The sequence below is a fragment of the Haliotis asinina genome, chromosome 9 (assembly GCF_037392515.1).
Source record: "Haliotis asinina isolate JCU_RB_2024 chromosome 9, JCU_Hal_asi_v2, whole genome shotgun sequence".
NCBI classification, from domain to species: Eukaryota; Metazoa; Mollusca; class Gastropoda; order Lepetellida; family Haliotidae; genus Haliotis; species Haliotis asinina.
Window position 1 is genome coordinate 919,584 of NC_090288.1, and position 21,624 is coordinate 941,207.

The 21,624-nt window shown below is 42.6% G+C and overlaps 1 protein-coding gene across 11 annotated transcripts; it reads right to left on the reverse strand.

Annotated features, from left to right (window-relative positions):
• Positions 1-232: 232 nt before the first annotated feature.
• LOC137296385 (uncharacterized) lies at positions 233-21,134 on the reverse strand. Of its 11 annotated transcripts, XM_067828175.1 has the most exons (8): positions 20,667-20,905; positions 15,134-15,191; positions 13,848-13,946; positions 8,322-8,396; positions 7,626-7,853; positions 4,977-5,178; positions 4,536-4,614; positions 233-3,665 (listed from the first exon to the last, which is right to left on the reverse strand). In XM_067828175.1, the coding sequence occupies exons 4-8, from the start codon at positions 8,347-8,349 to the stop codon at positions 3,210-3,212; spliced, it is 993 nt and encodes a 330-aa protein (XP_067684276.1). In that variant the 5' UTR covers positions 8,350-8,396; positions 13,848-13,946; positions 15,134-15,191; positions 20,667-20,905; the 3' UTR covers positions 233-3,209. The 11 variants fall into 11 exon arrangements, with proteins under 11 accessions (XP_067684276.1, XP_067684271.1, XP_067684277.1 ...); XM_067828170.1 differs by lacking the exons at positions 15,134-15,191; positions 20,667-20,905 and adding an exon at positions 20,978-21,134; XM_067828176.1 differs by lacking the exons at positions 15,134-15,191; positions 20,667-20,905 and adding an exon at positions 20,920-20,951.
• Between the last annotated feature and the right edge of the window lie 490 nt (positions 21,135-21,624).

Sequence of the window (21,624 nt, forward strand, 5' to 3'; positions counted from 1 at the left end):
TATAGATCTTTACTGCACCAAAGCCCCACTTGAAAGCATGCTCATTACCAACCCGGCCAATCCAACAGTGTGCATTTCATTTCCTTCCCAAATCCAGGGAGTATACAGACCAAGCTAGAAGATATTGGAAGGTTTACAATTACATCCTACCGGGTACCCACTTACTGACAGGCGGTACATGCTTTAATTGTTTACGCCGTGACTGACAACATCGGAGAATAACGTTATGATATTATTTTGAAATATTTCATTTATTGTGATCGTGTGTACAAAAATATGACAAATGTATACAACATTATCAGAATGAATGTGGTTTCTAAGGTAGATCCCCCAACTCCCCCGAACGTTACTGTGTCCATCGAAGGCAGGACTTTTCACAAGAAGAACACGAATCTGTGTAGTCTAAACAGTGACTGTATGATCGACACAGATTCTGATAAAGTTGGTTTGTACAAGAGATATAACTGATAACATGGCTAAATGGTCACGAATCAAATTTCCAAGAAGACACCGCTCAGTGATAGCCAAGAACCAGGCTGGGTATATCTTTGCCATAGTAATCATGATACAGTAATACTTGCTGTATGAATGGAACAGATACTGATGCTGACACTGAATGCAGTACATGCCTCTGGACTAATTATATCGTATAGAGACAGACAGTTCATCCACACCACCCATACAAATATTTCTATAGCGCTAGTTTTTTTTGTAGCTGTGACTTAAATGTTGATAGATTCTCCTGCGATCTGAGGTGCACTGGTAGATTGTTCCACATTATTGGGCCGGCTTTTGCGACTGAACGATCCCCAAACGTCTTTGTTCGGGTGGTTGGTACCTCCAGGAAATACTGGGAACCAAACCGTAAGGATCTGGGAGGGTAGTGTTTTTTAAGAAGATTTGAAAGGTCCATTAGACACACTTGAACACTAACAACAGTATTTTGTACTGGATCCTGTATCTGACTGGCATCCAGTGTGGACTGTGCAGTACAAGCGATATGTGCTCCTATTTCTGGTGACGGGTTATCACCCTAGCTGCAGTGTTCTGCGCGCGTTGAAGCTTGCCAAGTAGATGCTGGGATGTTCCAAACAGCAGCCAGTTGCAGTAATCAAGTCTCGACTTAAAGATTGGATAAGAGCTGAGGTGGTCTTGACATCGAGATAATTCATTATTATGCTGAATATGGATATGAATATGGAAATACGCACGCTTGCGGTTGATATGTTCAGGCATGAGTCGAATGTTACACCGAGATTCCGGGCTTCCTTGCTCACAGATATCGTACAATCACCAATGCGGAACTCTAGAGGGGAGAGAATTTTTACTTCGTTTGGAACAGAATACTAGAAGCCGGTTTTGCCTCATTCAGTTTCAGGAAGTTAGAAGTCATTCACATCTTGATGTTACAGACAATCTGCAGAACTGACTCAAATGTGAGTGTGAGTGACGACTTCTCCAGTGGTTTAAATGCCATGTAAACCTGCGTGTCATCATCATACAAGCGCAGACCCAGACTGCAAGATCTCACAATAGCACCGAGGGAGGAATTGTAGATTGTGAAGCGGAACGGACCTCGTACAGATCCCTGTTGGTCACCATATGCAGGGTCCTTGGTACTTGACATCTCTCTATCTATCATGACGGTCTGTTTTCTGCCAGGTATGTAAGATTCCAGCCATTTCAATGCGACCCCACTGATGCCAACATGCACCTTCCAAGGCTGAAAGGAGTATCATGTGGTCGACGGTATCGAAGGCAGCTGAGAGATCTAGTAGTACTAGAATAGCCGCCCAATCTTGATCTATTCCCATGAGAAGATCATTCTGAACCTTCGTCAATGCTGTTTCTGTGCCATGAAAGTTAGCAGCTTGGAGTTCTTCCTGGAAATCATCTTGGGCGATACTTAAGTAACAACTGCTCGCTGTATCAGCTTTAACACAAATGTTGGGTTCGATACTAGTGTGTAGATTTTAAGTTGTTCAGGATCTAAACTCTTTCTTTTGAAGAGAGGCGTGCTAGCTGCAGGTTTGAGCTGTTCTGGCATAGTACCATCACGTAGAGATGACAATATTGACAATATGTGTCGGCACTGGCAACTGGCAGGTTTGAGCTGTTCTGGCATAGTACCATCACGTAGAGATGACAATATTGACAATATGTGTCGGCACTGGCAACTGGGAGGTTTGAGCTGTTCTGGCATAGTACCATCACGTAGAGATGACAATATTGACAATATGTGTCGGCACTGGCAACTGGCAGGTTTGAGCTGTTCTGGCATAGTACCATCCCGTAGAGATGACAATATTGACAATATGTGTCGGCACAGGCAACGACGAGTCCAAAGGTTTCTTCAAGAGCCAGCTTGGAATTGAATCTAACTTGCATCATATGCATCATATGCCAACATACTAACTTGCCTTAGGAATGCATGGAACCTAAGAGCCACAATTTGTTTTCAAAGGCTACAAGACTAAAATCAGCAGCTAAACATAATCCTTGATATCCTTCTACATCACCATAACAAGTTTTGCGTCGTGTTAGTGCCTGTACAGCATTAGGCAGCCACTGACTCTTACACTCGGACGCAGTCGTCATTTTACTTTTCAGCATACACATTGATAACTGAAACTGTCTGTAATTCGGTTACATACATTTTCATCATGTAAACCAAACATGTCAGTAGAAACTTTTCTGTCACACAGATTATTATATGTTACAGAACATCCTAAGGATACCCAATATATTACTGTATTGGTAATACTGTACAACTGTTCGAATCCCTGATTTACCCAGATTACGATTAATGGTTTGACTGTACCATACACATGGGTTTCAACACTCTCACATCACACTCACACGCTGTGATGTAACTCACTCACTCACTCACTCACTCACTGAGCTCTAATATCAATGTAAGAGTAATGCTTGTAGAACAAATCCTGTAATCAAATCTATATAAACTGGGCTTCTCAGTGTCACGTGAAACAGATTCGAGTTTGCTGCAATCGGAATCGGTATGTCACTGCAGGTGATCTGTAGGCTACATGAATCATTGTAACAGTCAAATGATACATGCCTTGTCAAACGTCACGTGGTATCGGGCAGAGGCTGGGAATAAATATATTTTGATAAACTTATCTGGTAAATCATGGAAGCACTTTATCATTGATATCAGTGTACAATGTGAACTACTAACACGTCATTTTTCAAGACACGCTTGTGGAGCCAGGTTCAAGCTCACAGTATTCCGGAATAGGTGTCGGAACCTGGTAGTCGTTATCTGAAACTTGCAGAACACCCCCTGTGTCGCTGGAAGAGTTCGGGTTCGGGCCTCTGGTATAAATACTCAGGGGTGTGTACGATCTGGGAGTCGGGGATTCTATTCTGCTCTCATCCAAGGGAGAGTACTCTGGGTGATTTAGATTGTCCGTGGCTACAGCGGAGGCGTCGGGCACAGTGAGTGTTACTGACATCATCTGTGACACATTTCCTTGAATGACGTCATTATCATCTGCGTATCCGGGATTATCATAAGCTACTTCCTCCCGCCTCCCAGGGTCCTTCAACTGGCTCACCTTGAGGGCTGGGGAGAGGATGAAGTCGGGTCGGTCAGGCGGCAATGGAGGGCCGGTTCCGTTCGTGTCCTTGTACACTGGGTGACTCTGGAACACATGTTAAACTCTCGAACAGAAAGTGTTTGGAATTTGACACACAACATGTTTAACTTTGGAACACAAGGTGTCGATCTCAAGAACATAAGATGTTAAACTTCGGAACACAAGTAGTTCAACCGAACACAAGCTGTTAAACCCATGGACACAAGATATTAACTTTTGGTAAACAAGCTGTTAAACTTTGGAACACAATTTGTTAAACTCTGGAACACAAGATGTTAAACTCTCGAACACACCAAGTAAACTTCATCGATCGTGTTCATGGACATGCAGAGATGACAAAAGTCTAAGTAAACTTAGCCTCTGTACTTTTCGTCATACTCCACTCAGAGAAGCACTGAGATTAAGTTTACTTACACTTGCCAGGTGATGCACTGCATACTGTAAAGAACTGTATACATTGCTGTGTCATGCGAAGTACTCCATACCGTAAACACTCTATACTCTACTGTGTTTTACGATTTCTTTTTTATTACAGAAACTGTGTACTTTTATTACACCATGTGATGCACTTCGTACTGCAAAACTCTGGTCATCGCTTTACCATGCAAAGTAACTTTGCTCTGTCATATTTCAATACTGTACCATACTGTACATTGTAGCTGTGGTGAAATAAAAAATAGAAAAAAGAGTTTACGTACAGTTTGCGTTGACACTTGCCCTTCTAACCGTCACTGATGTCACTCTGCGTGAGTTCCTTAGAGTATAACCCCCAGGTATATAATGAGTCGACTTTTGCACAACGTCGGATATCTTGCATGTGTGTGTGTGTGTGTGTGTGCGTGCGTGCGCGCGTGTGTGCGTGTTTCCATCTGTACTTATGTTCGGGCTATGAAATGTTAGTAGGAAATCACTCACCATTTCTCCAATCTCGGCATATGGTTCCTCACCCTCATCCCGTGTTCCCTGCTTCCGCTTGAACACGCTCATGTAATCACTGGAACAATCCAACTGTAGACTGAAACTCTCTCTCTCTCTCTCTCTCTCTCTCTCTCTCTCTCTCTCTCTCTCTCTCTCTCGTACGTACGTACGTGTGCTCTCTAATGCAGGTAGGGATGTCATAGGAAAAAAGTTACAAGTGTATATATCAGCAATATTTCAGCAACATTCCGGCAGAGAAGCTGAACACCTGTATACAGACATGGCGGTCTTGTTAGGAATCAAACCAGGCTCTCAGCTCTAAATCATACTACATATGGTCTCCAAATATTTTAACTACTACATCTATTTTCATCTATCTAAACAGATCACATATTACTATAGTTTATCGTCTGGATCACATGACAAATCTGCACCCACCTGAGCGGCTTCCCACGTTTCTTCAGGTAAAGGAACAGAACGACGATGAGAGCGATCACTGCGCCTGAGACGAGAACACCTGCCACTATCGCTCCTGTGTTGTCGCTTTGGTTGCCTGTGTTGGCCCCCGGGGTAGGGCTGGTCGTGGTCGTTGTGGTGCCTGTACATCTGGCCTGTAGGTACGTGAGGTCGGCGCCAGGTACTGGGCATAGTCAGTATTTCTGGGTCAGTACAATGTGTCTGAGTAGGGTATTCATGCTGCATAGTATGTCAGTGAGTTAGCACTATGCAACCAGCCCAGCTACGTGTGAGCTACGCAAGCAGCCACACATACACACCATGCATGGCGTCATGTCACCTAGTCTTAAGTATGGCGTTAAATCCCAGTGCACCTCAAAGCTCAAACTACACAAAGCTCTCGGATGCACTGGTTGGTGGTCTTTCGAATCCTATGATTCCCCCAAAGGTCTTGTTAGTCCAGCACAACCTCGCCAGCAGGTCAAAATACTTATGATAGAACAGTCTCGTTTCCTGTTTACTGTGTGTTTCCCTATTGGGCAACTTTGTGCGATAACCAGCCAAGTATGTTTAGACTTATTCGTTTAACTGGATCCATAAATAGTAACCTGTATGATGTGATACGTCTATAAGCACTTGTATATTGCAACACTGAGGTCCTTCTAATCCTTCTAATACATGTCGTACACCGTGCTCTGTCGCACAGTGAGTTCTGTCGTACTGCGTGCCCTGTCGTACAGCGAGCTCTGTCGTACAGCGTGCTCTGTCGTACAGCGAGCTCTGTCGCACAGTGAGTTCTGTCGTACTGCGTGCCCTGTCGTACAGCGAGCTCTGTCGTACAGCGTGCTCTGTCGTACACCGTGCTCTGTCGCACAGTGAGTTCTGTCGTACTGCGTGCCCTGTCGTACAGCGAGCTCTGTCGTACAGCGTGCTCTGTCGTACACCGTGCTCTGTCGCACAGTGAGTTCTGTCGTACTGCGTGCCCTGTCGTACAGCGAGCTCTGTCGTACAGCGTGCTCTGTCGTACAGCGAGCTCTGTCGTACAGTGTGCTGTGTCGTACAGCGAGCTATGTCGTACAGCCAGCTCTGACAAAACTAAAACCTACAAATAGTGGAAATCTCAAAACGAGACTGGCGCTAGAAAATATTGGCGGTCTGGTAAGAAATTGATGTTGCATCAATCCCAGTGTGCGTTACTGAAGTACACTTCATAAGAGCAATAAACACTTCACAGGTGTAAACAGTGAGGCAGATGTATTGCACTTAACGACCTCATCAAACAGGACAGTCAGTGATTCCATGGGTAAGGCATGCTGCCTAATCCTTGACATAAAATATACAAATACGGAGTTATTTAAGTTTAAAATGAAAATTCATCATTTTCTTATGAAAGAAAGAATTGGAATTCAGTGTAACCAAAGTTGTTTGTGGTGTCTATTTACACCTTCACACGAAATCATTCGGATCGGCTGAAAAGTAGGTCGACATTTGTTTCAGTATGACTGGTGCCACGCGTCCGGTTGAACGTGGGGAACCGTCCTCATGTACAAGGATAGCTTTACTCAGGTCGACAGGCTTTGATCTAACTGACATGTTATTTGAAGCAATGTTAAACTAAACCACTACACACTCATACACCCACTCACTCACCTACGCTCACACTCACACACACGCGTGCACTTAACCTCCGTCCCCTCCCCGCACACGCTGAGACAAACACGCTCTAGCACATACATCCCAATCATTCGAAACACTCACACATACGCTCAGTCACACACATGCACACTCGCATACACGTTCACACAGTCACACACGCACACACAAACATATATGTTCAGTCGCACACATACATACTGACACATACGTTCAAGCAGTCACACACAAACACTCACATACTCTCACACACATACTAAAGCATACGTCAGTCACACACATACACACTCACATACACGTTCAGTCACACACACACACAAGCATACGTGCAAGCAGTCACACACAACCAGAAATACAAGCATACGTCCAAACAGTCACAAACACAAACACACTCACACATACGCTCAGTCACACACATACACACGCACGCACACACACTCAATTATACGTGCAAGCAGTCACACATAAACAGACATACATATACGTCCAAACAATCACACACATACACACTAACATAAATGTTCAGTCACACACATACATACTGACCCATACGTTCAAGCAGTCACACACAAACACACTCACATACACGTTCAAACAGTCACACACGTACACACGTACACACGTACACACACACACACACTCAAGCATACGTTCAATCAGTCACACACACACTCACACATACGTCCAAACAATCACACACATACACACTCACACACACGTTCAGTCACACACGTACACACAAACACCCAAGCATACGTTCAAGCAGGCACACACAAACACACTCACACATACGTTTAAACAGTCACACACATACACACAAACACATACACATGTTCCAACAGTCACACACATACTTACTCACACATACGTTCAAACAGTCGCGCTCTCGCACACACACACACACAAATACACATACGCACACACACACACACATACACATACACACATATACACACATACGTTCACAGACAAACCTACCAGTAGAACATCTGTTGTATGGCTTGTCCAGTTCACACAGGTTGTCTATGATCACCACGTTGGACGTCCTCTCACACTGTCCATTCTGATGGTTAAAGGCTGTCCCAGCACTGCAGCTCTGCTGTATTATCTTGGTGGCGGTCTCACACAAGAAGTAGTTGACACAGTCGCACGGGTCTATGTACTTACCACCAACAGTACAAGGGTAAACTATGGGTACACACGAATCTGTAACAAACATGCCATTATTCTGAATTCAATGTAGCAGTCGACTGTTACCACCGTGATTCTGTCCACATATTCAGAAATTTACAAATATCAACATGCTGTTCTGATGTGGTGTCGCTGACGTGGAGATTTGACTTGGATTTAATCACCACCACCATCATCGCCGCCGTCGTCGTCATCATCATCATCAGAAATTTAGAAATATCAACATGCAGTTCGTACATGTTGCTGAAGTAGGGATTTGGCGGGGACTTAATCATCATCACTGTCATCATTGTCCTTGCTGCTATGTCGTTTGCTATTTCAGTGGAATGATGCTGACATGTCAGTATTGTCTCTGAACCTTTCTAACGAGTGACGAAACAGAGCACATAACGGACATGCTTTGTACTCACATCTGAAGATACGCCTCTTACAGAGCATATTCCGTTATTTTACTTGCATCCTTGTGAGAAAACGCGTACTTACTGAAAAACTGTCTGTCCAAGTTCGTCATCGTTGTTGACGCCTACAGGTACTTTGACAATCCGTCGATGAACCTGTCTGAAAAACAGGAGAATCTAAATAAATGCTTTGTTTGTTGTACACCGTGATCAGAAATACTCCATCTACATAACGTTAGTCTGTAAATGTTCGAGTTTTGACAATAAACTAGGGCAAGTCAGTCCACCTTACTGAAAACCTGATTATGTTAGTTACAGATTACACCCAGCATGGTTTGCTGAAGACCACTTGCACCCGGGATATACATGAGATTTCCGTGTCACAGTATCTCAACTTTCCAGACAACAGTTTCGAGGAAGAGATGGACATGCATGTAATTTGTCAAGCCACATGGCTGAGTGTGTGTCAACTTGATGAATCGGTTGACTGTGTATCATCTTAATGCCTTTGTTGACTATATGTCATGTGAATGACTTGGTTGACTATGTGTCATGTTAATGACTTGGTTGACTATGTGTCATGTTAATGACTTGGTTGACTATGCGTCATCTTGATGACGTAGTTGACTATGTGCCATCTTGATGACGTCGTTGACTATGCGTCATCTTGATGATATGGTAGTCATTGGAGTGGGGTGCTGTTCAAGATCTCCACCCCTGATTTGTCTAGTCCAGATTCCATTGATTACAAGCTGATGAAAAGTGATTTAAGAAGCTTGTGAAATACATCATATGTACAGCATGTATAAAAAAACAAAAGAATTGTTGACTTTTCACAAATCGGGAAAAAGAAGAGACTCCTCGGTTCTTATCTTTCTCTCAAGGACACGATCGATATACCAGCAAGTGAATATGTTCCAGTCACTCTACTACATGTATATTTTATCTCTACTGGAGAGAAGATTCGGGCATCGACATCATCTTGATGTCGAAACCAGGTCTAGATCTAAGTTTCGTATATCAGGTGCCTGGCCCTAAGAGGAGCAACTCCGTCGAGTTGCCTTATACATGAGAAGCAAGGCTACACTTGTCCCTCCTGACACAGGAACATAGCACAGCTGTGCGCGTCTTGTCAGGGTTGCTGATATGTCAGTTGGTTTAGCATACACAATGGCGTCATATTTATTGTCAGGAAAGTATTCCCCTGCTGATCACATGTTTAACGCCACATGTCAATTGATAGAGCCTCTATATCGCAGCACAAATGTTTACACACCTACTTAGTAACCCAGGAACACGGTCACAACACCAATAAATAATGAACATAAGATAACACTCCTGTAAGTAGAATGTGGAGCAGTTCAGTCTGTTCGTGTCTCGTTAAACATTGTTCATTCAGGCAAGTGTTTATTAAGAATAGTCTGGGCCATTCTACGGCAGCAAAAATTGGTTCAGTTTATAAAAGGGTTAAAAACGAATCAACCAGATGGCAGCTACTATGATACAAATGTAAATACGCGCCGAGGAAAGCAATGTTTTTACCGGTATTTATCGGTAAGATGTCTTCGATACCCGTCAGTAGTTGTGAATCATGCGAGTTCGGTCGGTCGGACTCCTTATTTACGTCAGGAGCGGCCGGCTAGTGACGCTGGTGTAAACCTCTTGAGTTTTGTTAGTGGTTGTCAACTCGCATTTCAATCAATCACTTCAATCATGCACGACATATGTCGTGTTTTACAGTGTAATCATTACAAACAACTACATACAGAAAACCCTGCTCCAATGCGCTGGAAAATGTTGTTCTGAGACAACTGTTGGAGCATCTCAGTACTGCAGGGCTTTAGGAAATGTGTCAGTCCACGTACAGGGAGAAACACAGCACCGAAACAACTTTGTGTTGTTATCAACCTACCACTAAAGGCTAAAGAAAGGCAAATCTCATTGATGGCTCTATTAGATCTAAGCGTGGCTCTATTAGATCTAAGCGTGGCTTAAGCGTGTCTCTATTAGATCTAAGCGTGGAGATGAATACGCTGGATCCCTCACGTCTATTAAAACGAATGGAAACAACATATGCCATTCGAGGTACAGTTTTAGAATGGCTTAAATCTTATGCCAGTGGACGTATACAAAGAGCTGAAATTGATTCCATGCAGTCCAACCAATCATGTATGGAGTTCCAGAGGTGTCTGTCCTAGGACCAGTGTTGTTTACTTAAATGTGCAAATACTCTCAGATGTCATCTCTTCCCAGGCGACAAATATGCAGACGACACCGAAATGTCAAAAAGTTGTCTTCCTCGGGATTTTAGGGCTGTCAAACATGGCGAATAATCAAACACAGACGATGTTTTGGAAAGGATGGTTTGTAATAAACTGAAATCGATAAGTGACAAAACCGAACTTAAGGCACACTTGGTACACTTGACTGTCTAAAACTCATCAGAGATGAGTCAGCTGTTGTTCGGAGAGAGAGAGAGAGAGAGAGGGGGGGGAGAGAGAGACTGAGAGAGAGAGAGATGCGCCGACTTGCTTCTATTGCTGATGATGCTTCATCACTTCAGGGCTGGACTAGCTACTGCGATTCAGTTTGCTTTGGTCTTCCTCTTCACGAGATCGCTCGACTCAAGCGAGAACAGCACAGTGCAGCTCGTCTGGTGATGAAGAGACGGAAGGATAATCATGTAACTCCCATGCTGCAGCATCTGCATTGGCTGCCTATCACGTTCTGCTGCAAATACAAGATGACTGCTATACTTGTGTTTCGTCTTTCGGCAACGCTCTCTGCATACGAGGCTCCATGAACTCTCCACACTTCTAGTAAGAAACTGTTAGAAATCCCAAAGTACAATTTAAAGTCAGCAGGACGACGCTCTTTCAAATACAGTGCTCCATCAGTTTCGAATGCTCTCCCAAATGTACACTGCAATTACCCTTCTCTATGTTCATTTAAGGCCGGCTTTCAAACATTCTCATTTAAACTAGTCCTCCTTTAATGTGTACTTTTCCATCTTTTTTTGTGAGAGAATGCGTAAAGAGTCCTTTCGGATATTACACCCATATATTTGATATCCATTATTACGTTTTACAAATTTAAGTCAAAATGCAACAGAGAGGGTTCGGGTGATCCTGGCACAGTCAGGCTGGTAAGGCTCATCATCAGCTCAGGGCCCTTGCCCCCTCTACATATAGCCAATGGGACTTCTACCAGGGAACGCTACCTAAGTCGAACCTACCAAGAACTCTCAGGAGAACTCCCCAACACTGCAGCCTTCCAGAGTGTCAGAAGGGTTGAGCTCCCAGTGTCGAACCGTGCACACTTCTGACCTGCGCCAAGAGATCAGGAAGTACCAAACCAAGGGCACAAAGAACAATGGGGAGTCTCACGTCAGAGTACTTCGGTTGCAAGCGAGACATTTCAAACGCGAGATCCGCATGATTAGTATGCTTTCCCTGAATCTTACCAATCACGTTGCCGTCAAAAGGACAGAAAATCCAGTGATATAAACATATGCACTGGCGTTATGAAGGACAGGATCAGGTTTGATAGTACGTATTCTCCCGAGGCTTTACATGGGCTTTTTCCATAAAGTATTACAAGCATCACTTTCCATGACGCCCTGGGCATGTTCAGGGTCAAGATCGAGTTTCATTCAGTTGTGAGATATGTCAGGGATATCGATGCTTAGTTCTTTGTGTATATCATCGAGCAGCACGCTGTTCTTCATTCGATTCATTCACTGATGTATAGAGCGACGCCCTTTCATTGATCTGTCTGAGTTGTTCGTATTGAGAATATCGACTCATCAAGAAACATAAATAAACGACACTGCTAAAGGTGAAGGTGACGTGTGGACGGTTTCATACTTTACTTCTGAATTAAGGCTGCTGATCTTTTTCTGAAACCGATCGACGCTTTACAAGAACTGGAACATTTCGTGATATTCCGAGTTTGAACATAATTCAGTATGGTGGATTTACATTCGGATGTGGTCATTTCAAAAGTTATAAGAGTGTTGATAAACCTCTAACACTGTAGAATTGATATCAGTGTAAGTATTTTCTTTCAATAAGACAAATATTACGAGTACAAGTAAATCGTGACACGACTTATGATAAGGTCGTCAATAGACTGCATGCGTGACAATTAAATAAGTCTCTTTAGTCATTCTTGAAATATCCTGGACAAAGATGTCAGTCATTTCCTGTTTAACGAGCGGTTGTGCAACAATGTGACGACCCAGATTCGCTTGAGGGATCACACTGAAAGATGTCTACCCTTGTATTGGAACCTCCAGGGTTGTCAAACGATATCTACCCCATGATATGACTGTATATACTTGTGTGTTTCCCTATTGGGCAACTTGGTGCAATAACCAGTCCAGAACTCATGAACTGGATCCATAAATATTAATCAGTATGATTGGGTACATTTAAGCACTTGCATACCGCAACACTACGCTCCTTCTAATCCTTGCAAATACGTCGTAGAGCGTGCCCTGTCGTACAGAGTGCTCTGTCGTACAGTGAGCTCTGACAAAGGGTAACCTGGAAATCGTGGAAATCTCAAAATGAGACTCTATCGCTTCAACAGTTTGGCGGTCTGGTACGGAAATGGTGTTATATCAATCTCGTTGTGCGCTACAGAACTACACTAAATAAGCGTAGGAAACGCTAACAGGTGTAACCGCTGAGCCACATGCATTGTCAATCATTTTTCAATCTCATCAAACAGGGACAGTCTGTGACGTCTTTGTTAGGGTCATGCTGCCTACACCTCGTCATAAAACACAGAAGTATGTCGTTATTAAAGTTTATAATGGAAATTCGTTTATAAATACCATTTTCTTACAACACGGAATTGGAATTCAGAGTAACCAAAGTTGTTTGTGCTGTCTGTTTTCACGTTCACACGAGAAACTAAAGTTCGGATCGGCTGAAAAGTAGGTCATTGTCTGAATAGGTTAATGAGACTCATAGCTACAATATGTTACGCGTGTTATAAACAACTATTGGTTACAGTGCGTTATGACTGTAATATACCACACAACTATGCGTACTCGTAATAATACTTACATCAATGGTGATAATGAGGATCCTATTCGTGTAGTACTTATGTCAACCGTAAGTATTTTCTTGATAAGACAAAATATTCCGGGCACAGGTAAATAGTGACAAGACATAGAATGTGGCTGACACGCAATAGAGTGTGTCAAGCCATTCTTGAAATATCCTGGGCAAAGAAGCCAGTCATTTCTTGTTTAACGAGCGGTTGCGTAACAATGTTACGGTGACCAGAAAGAGAGATGGTTACTCTTGAATTGGAAACTACGACTCAAACGATATCTAGTCCATGACTGACAAAAACATGATATACCACACACCTATGCGGCTCGTACATAGTGGATATATAGCTGTACCGTCTTATAACAGCAATATACCACACCTCTAAACAACTCACGGCTACACACCATTTTCACTATATCATCACTATAACATGGCCCGTCCTTGGCCTGGTCGGACTATATCGCCAAGAAGGGACTGTGCTGATGTAAAGACAGTACTAAGGGGGTGGTACTGTCTTTACCACAAGTATCCAAGTATGAACTTACGTGTGAAATCCCAACACTACTCCTGTACAATATGCCTGGATGTGTACGTCCCTGGCTGTTGGTTACAGTTGATGGTGCGTCCAAGAAGTCCTTGCTCACCTGTATAAATGAAGGTGAAATCTGAACACGGAACTGACAAAAATCAATGTGACTGAATGTTAACATAACTGTTTTACTGTACACACCTTCAAACCCAAGCACGATTACCTGACTCATGGCCTATTTCCATGAAGCTTGTTTGGACCAGCCATATTATATTACATTGAGAGCGGCTGCTATTGTTAGCAATTCACTGGTCGAGGAAATCTATACGTTACGCATGACTTCGATCATGACACAAAATATAGCCAGACTATACGGTGGCTTCACTCTATGGTATGTATAGTTAATCTGCCTGCTTTAAAACACATTGAGATGAAGTGTTCTCACGCAGAAATGTCAGTCTCGACACATGTAATTCATACCAACCACTTTCTAGATGTCATACAAGTGAACAGACTGATGACACCTGATGACATTCATTTACGTAGTTCCTTAAGTTGTCATCCCCAGTGAATCATGCCGTAAAGACCACCAGTGACGTAGGTAGAGGGGTGTCGGTTTGGGGGATACTAACAAAGGTGAAGTGCACGCAAGCGTAGCACAACACATCGCCGCACTACACAGGCCGAGAAACTGGGGAAATACTCTAAATAACAATATGTAGCCTGTGCTTTGATTTATCACTGTATATATCGTGTGCTGTCTTTGGACTTGTACCAGATTTACACAGAATGGTCTGGACAGTGCCATAAAGAGTCGATCCCAGAATCATAGAGAATCACACTACGTCTGAAGTTAGCAGAAAAAACCATCATTGTGTATAGTGATCACTATACTCTGCCTGGACCCAGTTGCAGGTCGGGGTACTAGTGTTGGTGAGAAGACAATACATCACCATCAGTGTCTTTATTGCTTTAATCACTGTTTTTGTATTCAATACCATGATTTTGTACTTTCGCTCTGGTTTGTGCCGAAAAAGTGATACTTTTGTAATTAATCGTAAACTTAGTTACTTTTAGAATACAATTGTTAATTACATCACTTAGCTTTGTTGTTAGTTGGTTTTACACCTAGGTCTCTTACTGACTGATATAAGAACAATCAACATGTAACACTATCAGCTACAAAGAATATTGTAGTTTTCCAAGAGAATGTTCTTGGGCAATGGTAAACCACAACTTGCAGGGTGTATGCTCGAACGCCGGTCCTGCAGTGATCTCCCAAACAACAGTAATATACACTACCTGGAGGTCACCGCATCTCCCCGGTGGTTGTCATTGTCAGGATGATAGCTCTCTGATCCTAGCAAAGACGACACGAATACATGAAAACAGAACAAGCTATCCAAAGTCTGATCTACCCAAGATTACATTCTCTTTCCATTATCCAAACTGATAACAAAAAGTCACTTGCTGTAGAAATGTATCGATCTTAAGAAACATGACACTGGAGCAGATTATCACAGCTCGTGACTGTTCTTCTGCGACATCACAGACATCGCCATTTCAGCTGTAAAACTGATATCCTGCAATACCTTGTGCATTTGCTTTGTCGGTGATTCCTATCGGGACTGCAATACATGAATACACTGTACTCTACTGTAGTCGACAGGAAGTCCTTAGACTTGACGTAAAGGAAATCTTATGTTTATACGGAGCATCCTCTGCTCGCCTGTGCGCTAGGCATCACTTGTCAGTAAGGTGACGATATCTGCTACAAAACATTAAAGACAGGCTAAGAGCAGGGACATCCCTGTTTGAGATAAATACAAATATTCCCGGATGGTCTTCAGGTTTCATGCCAGATACAGACATGTTTTCAGACAGATTCCACTGGTTTCATGTCAAGTTGCTGGCACTACGAGCGTATTTTTTGTACGTTAATAAATACTTAAAGTGCGCTTCTCACTATATATTAAGTCATCTTTTGTTTCCGGGGAGTAACCGCATTAGAGGTTTTTGTTTTGTAGTGGACAGGTTTTACTTTTCGCTAGAAAGACCTTCCCAGGTTTTACTTTTCCTAACTTTACATGCACATCAACATTCACATACATGCGTGTTTGAAATCAACCGCAATATTTCGTTCAAGATTAAAGGCACAATACAAATGTTTTCCGAAGCGGGATTGGAACCGCAAATCTCAGATCAGAAATCAGAAGCTCCACCACACGGCCACCGGATCGAAGAAGTTTGTGAGGTTAAATTATCTACTTATAGTTCCTTTCATTAAATTGATTTTACTCACGTTTTAGTTATTGTTATGTAGCTTCCTTAACTGATCATCTAGATTGTAATTACCCATCACTGACGGTATATATGTTAGAGAAAAAACTTCTCGGGTTTGGTAGACAATGAAAAGCCATCGGGCTCCGCCCCTCTTGATTTCCCTCCCCTCCGGATTTAGATTGTCTACCAAAACCGAGGAGAACTGTTTTCTCCTATACTTCACTATTATGTGAACAATACAGAACAGAAGTATATTCGGTAATATTTAGGCCACATGACACAGTTGACAAATACAATGTAAATAAAAAATTATCATAAAATGAGTTTGAGTTTGAGTTTCATATAGATATCTATAGGTCGATAGATGTGAGATGCCGTACATTACTGTTTTGTGACATGCAACTTGCTTGAATGGTTAGTGAGTCTCTGTAGACTGATTGTAGCCTCCGTGGACTGATTGTAGCCTCTGTTGACTGATTGAAGCTTCTGTTGACTGATTGTAGCCTCTGTGGACTGATTGAAGCTTCTGTTGACTGATTGTAGCTTCTGCTGACTGATTGAAGCTTCTGTCGACTGATTGTAGTTTCTGTTGACTGACTGTAGCTTCTATTGACTCATTGCAGCTTCTGTAGACTGATTGTAGGTTCTCTAGAGTATGTCAGGCTGGATCATACTTGTCACGAAGAAACAATGCATGGTTCTCGTCTTTATTAAGGTTATATTTACAAAGTTAACAGATCGCCGTTATATCGTTATTGGTTCTTAGCTTGTTCATCTTGAAATTTGTTGGTGGGGCTCTAAATATGTAAGGAGTATTGGCAAAACTTTAGTGTCAAATACCGTACATGCAGCTGAAAACTGTAGCTTCTTTACATCGCGAGGAATGCTTTTCTAGCTTGTTGTGTGAGCCCATGCAAGTCGTGATGAGAAGATACGTCCAAAGTATTTGTAATAGTTGACGGTTTCGATAGGCATTGCTTTAAAAGTCCATTTGTGGTTCTGTGCTAGGTTTCCATCATTTCTAAACCTATAATCTTGGATTTATTAAAAGATTCGTAGTGCTGATTCTGAGGAGTAGATTCCAGTTTGGTAAGCTGTCTCTGTCAGCCGATGGTGGTAAACGAAAATACCACAATGTGATCCTCAGAAAGCACGAGCATCAAGTCTTCAATATCTTGGGTGACGAATATTTCATTTGTACGTGCTCTACACATGGCTGTTACAAGTTCATTTAAATATGATATACATAACACTGGGCTGAGAATGTAGCCTTGTCGAACCCCTGCAGATATTGAGAGTATTTCAGTTGCGTTTCCTTGCACCTCTAGACACTCCTTGAAGATTAATGAGTTTTCCATGGAATCCTTTTTGGAGCAGTAGAGTCATCATTCTTTACCTGTCCACCAAATGCCTTTCGGAAACCTATAAACAATAATGAAATCTACCCTTTGATTAAAGATATTTTGGACATGGTGACTGAACTGTGAATGGGTGATCTGCTGTAACCTATCCCGGACGGAATCAACCTTGACACTCAAAGTTCGTTTGTTTCAAACCATCGTCTTAAACTTTTTTTCAATAATATCAGTAAATATTCTACTCATAACGCTAAGAAGGGAGATACCCCTATAGTTGTTTGGATCCTTTGTCTCCTGATATGACATAGGGATAACCATTCCATTGTACCATGCATCTGGAAAAGTCACAATGTCAGGTACTTTGCTGAAAAGCATTTTCAGATATTTAAGGAAACCATCACTACTCATTTTGAACAGTTCTTGGGGCATACCATCTTGACCTAGTGATTTACCCTTGACAAGGCCGTGGAATGACTGTTTGATTTTTTCTTCCTTTCATTGTCTAGAAAGGCATCACTAGCAGCTAAACCATCACGGTCTTCGGCTGAGAGTTGCCCTAGGAAGTGGTGTATAACGCTTTGGGATTTGTCTCCTGTCTCTAACATCGGAGTTCAGTAAGTTTCTGAAAGTAAGTTCCTGAAATAACTAAGCCATTCGCTTGCGTTTATTGTATTACTTGAAAACGAGTCGAACTTTCGTTTCAGACTCCTCCAAAACTGTTAACAGTTATCGTTCTTGGCAGTGTTTTCAAGTCGTCTGCTAGTTTTCTATCATAAAGCGTCACTTTGAGTTTACAACACTGTTTGAAATTCTGTCCTGCTGCCAGTACTAGGGGCGCTCTTACATCGCCTCATGTTATGTAGCAGTCTGTAGTTTTTCGATTTCAAATTCTGGCAGTCAACATCAAACCATGCAGGTTGCATCCGTTTCTGTGTTAACTGAAGTTAGAATAGATGGGTTTCCCAATGGGTTTGGACAAAATATCCGTGACCTTACGTACAGCTTCGTTAACACCATATTCCAGAAGGTTTGTTATACGCTCACGGTGCAAAGAGATATTTCACAAGGCTGTCTCTTCATGCAAACGGTGTCGTATTTGGTGTGCACTGTCAGCTGTATCGTCAACACACCATCGTGTGCACGTTATGTCCTCATTGTGTCCCTTCAGAGCTTCCATACAATTTAGTTCTCCCTTTATTTTATGGTGTCATTTCTAAAAGATATATTGATACAATAACACACATTATCATCATCAGTAATTTCAGTATCAGGATCATACGATGAAAGGGATGTCTATTCTGACACCAAGCTTGGATTTCCATGGGGTCACGTGGGTCACGGAGGTCAGGGAAGGCACTGCCAAGTCACATTCGCCACATCACACATCGACAATACAACTTGAACTTGAATACAATTACAGATTGTACATATGTGTACATCACAACTACTAATCGCAGCCCATATATGCACCATGATGTCATAATGTTAGATTATGAGAAAAATATTTGTATCTTTTCCTAGACAACGTACAGTTTTAATCGTGTCTCATTCTGACGTATGGGCGCGGTCGAGGGTATTCTGACTGTCAGCTTGCGAAACTGAGGCGATGTGTTAGGAGAAAATACAATATTCCACTTTTCGTGAGTTTTCTTCTAATTGCCCGCCGTTCATGTGAATATGTCGAGTACAGTATACATCAGTATCACAGGTCACAGTATCAGTTGGAGGTGTATGTGCCATGAGGTTGTGAAGTGAATTATCCGCCGAGTGTCTTCCAGTGACTGCCGAGCGTCTGCCAGTGACTGCCGGGTGTCGGCCAGTGACTGCCGAATGTCTGCCAAATGACTGCCAAGCGACTGCTTGGAACTGCAAATGGTTCAGCAGGGATTGTAGGGTAAGGTAAACTTAAGTGAGTGAGTGGGTTCCCTTTTACGCCGGTCTTAGCAATTTTCCAGCAATACAGCGGCTGGGAACACCAGTAATGGGCTTCACACATTGTACCCATGTGGGGAATCAAACTCGGGTTTTCGGTGTGACGAGCGAACGCCTAAACCACTTGACTACCCCACCGCCATAGGTCGACTTAACAGACTAGACATTCAGCACAATGGTAATAGACATAACGAACACCGATCCACCTAGCCCAGCAGATGTTATATATCTATTTGCCATCATACAACAATGTCAATTGTAATCTCTAGGATCCTTAAGTTGACTAATTTACAAGCAACACTATGATCAGGTCGGCTCCACAACAACACACTCAACTAGGTAAATGTCTTTGGAACACTTCACCAACAACGGTAATGAATAAAACCTACCTGAGATTCAGCCTTAATATATTTACACATTCCGTTTCTGGGCGTATATGTATGCCAGGGACACAAAGACACACATACACATACACATACACAAACACAAACACACAGATACACATACGAGCGCACACATACAAACAAACACATGCAAACACATACAAACTAATACACAATGATACAGATACAGATACAGATACATATACAGAAACATACATACATACATACATACATACATACATACATACATACGTACGTACGTACGTACGTACGTACGTACGTACGTACGTACGTACGTACATACATACATACATACATACATACATACATACATACATACATACATACATACATCATACATACTCACACCAGAACTGGTTAATGATTGGCCAGGAAAGATATTCATTTTGATAACAACTCTAGTCGGTCTCTCTACGGGCGTCCGCACCATCAGCCGATCCATCACTCATGTGATGTGAGGGAGTGAGTGAGTGATTGACAAAAGTTATAGATCTACTTGTTAACCTCTCTTAACAGTATTCCAAGAGTAAGTTAGTGAGTGAGGTTAGATTTACGCCACACTCAGCAATATTCAAGCTATATGGCGGCGGTCTGCAAATAACCGAGTCTGGACCAGACAATCCAGTGATCAACAACATGAGCATCGATCTGCGCAATTGGGAACCGATGACATGTGTCAACCAAGTCAGCGAGTCTGACCACCCGATCCCGTTAGTCGCCTCTTACGACAAGCACAGTCGCCTTTCATGGCAAGCATGGGTTGCTGACGGCCTATTCTACCCTGGGACCTTCACGGGTCAGTATTCCAAGAAAGAACGTAGTGATTCAGGTGTCATCAGTTAAACCAAGCAAACATACTTGCTGTCTGGGACGACACGGGCATAAAACCCCGTCATGGGTTCCTGGTGTATCCAATGGACAAGAGCTCAGCCAATGGTAGCATCCAAGATAGCTCCGTGGCTCCTCTGTGGTGAGAAGGAACAGAATGCTCCACACAACTCGGGATGTGAACTCGAAAAAAATGAGTAGAGACGTAAGCTGACATACAAGATATGCTACAGAATTGGATCGTCCTGCCTGAAAAGCAAAAGATCGTGATTCACACACATACTTTCCGAGATAGAAATATACATCCGAGCACATATCCTCGTCGTGGAGGACAGACCTACCTTGTACAGGTGCTGTAGTCGTTGCCGTCTATAATCCCGACCTCTTTGTGACAGATGACGGAACCTATTAACGTCACCACCGAAGCTGCACCATACGTCATTGCGTCACCAGCTGCTTCAACGTTGACAACACAAGTTATATCGGGTCACCTGCTGCACAGCAATGACGTGTTGATATGAGTTATATTTACATGTGTAATATACACCTGGCTTACTTCACAAGCAGGTCGCACTGAGTGGGATAACATATTCCTTGACGAGCATTAACCTATGGTGCTCTGTTCGGGACATATTTCTGAATACCTTCATTAAAGGCGGTGATAGTGTGAGTATTAGGTTAGCCTTGGGCAACGCACAAACTGGTGAGGTAAGCCTGTCCTGGTCACGTTTCTACGTTTCTGAGACCTATCTCTTGGGGATGTGAGTACACATTACTTTAATAGGGGGTTTGGTCTACAGTTGTTGTCGGTCAATCATACAATCATGCACTCTAAATTCACTTAAACTCACAAATTTCAGAAAGTTAGGGGCTCGAGAGCGTAAATGAGTCATGGATGAGTTGTTTGAAAGGTAGTAAACGGGTGACAAGGTAGATAACATTAAAGAATAGCAACTTGTTTAACATAATGTAGGGAAGGAAAGCTCGA

What these genes read in the sequence shown, in the direction of transcription:
- LOC137296385 (XM_067828170.1), bottom strand. Translation starts at nt 8,349, where the DNA reads ATGACGAACTTGGACAGACAGTTTTTCA. An exon ending in ATACAACAGATGTTCTACTG is followed by an intron (nt 5,179 to 7,625) that starts GTAGGTTTGTCT and finishes GACTATGCCCAG; the next exon opens with TACCTGGCGCCGACCTCACG. An exon ending in ATGCCGAGATTGGAGAAATG is followed by an intron (nt 3,666 to 4,535) that starts GTGAGTGATTTC and finishes CATGTGTTCCAG; the next exon opens with AGTCACCCAGTGTACAAGGA.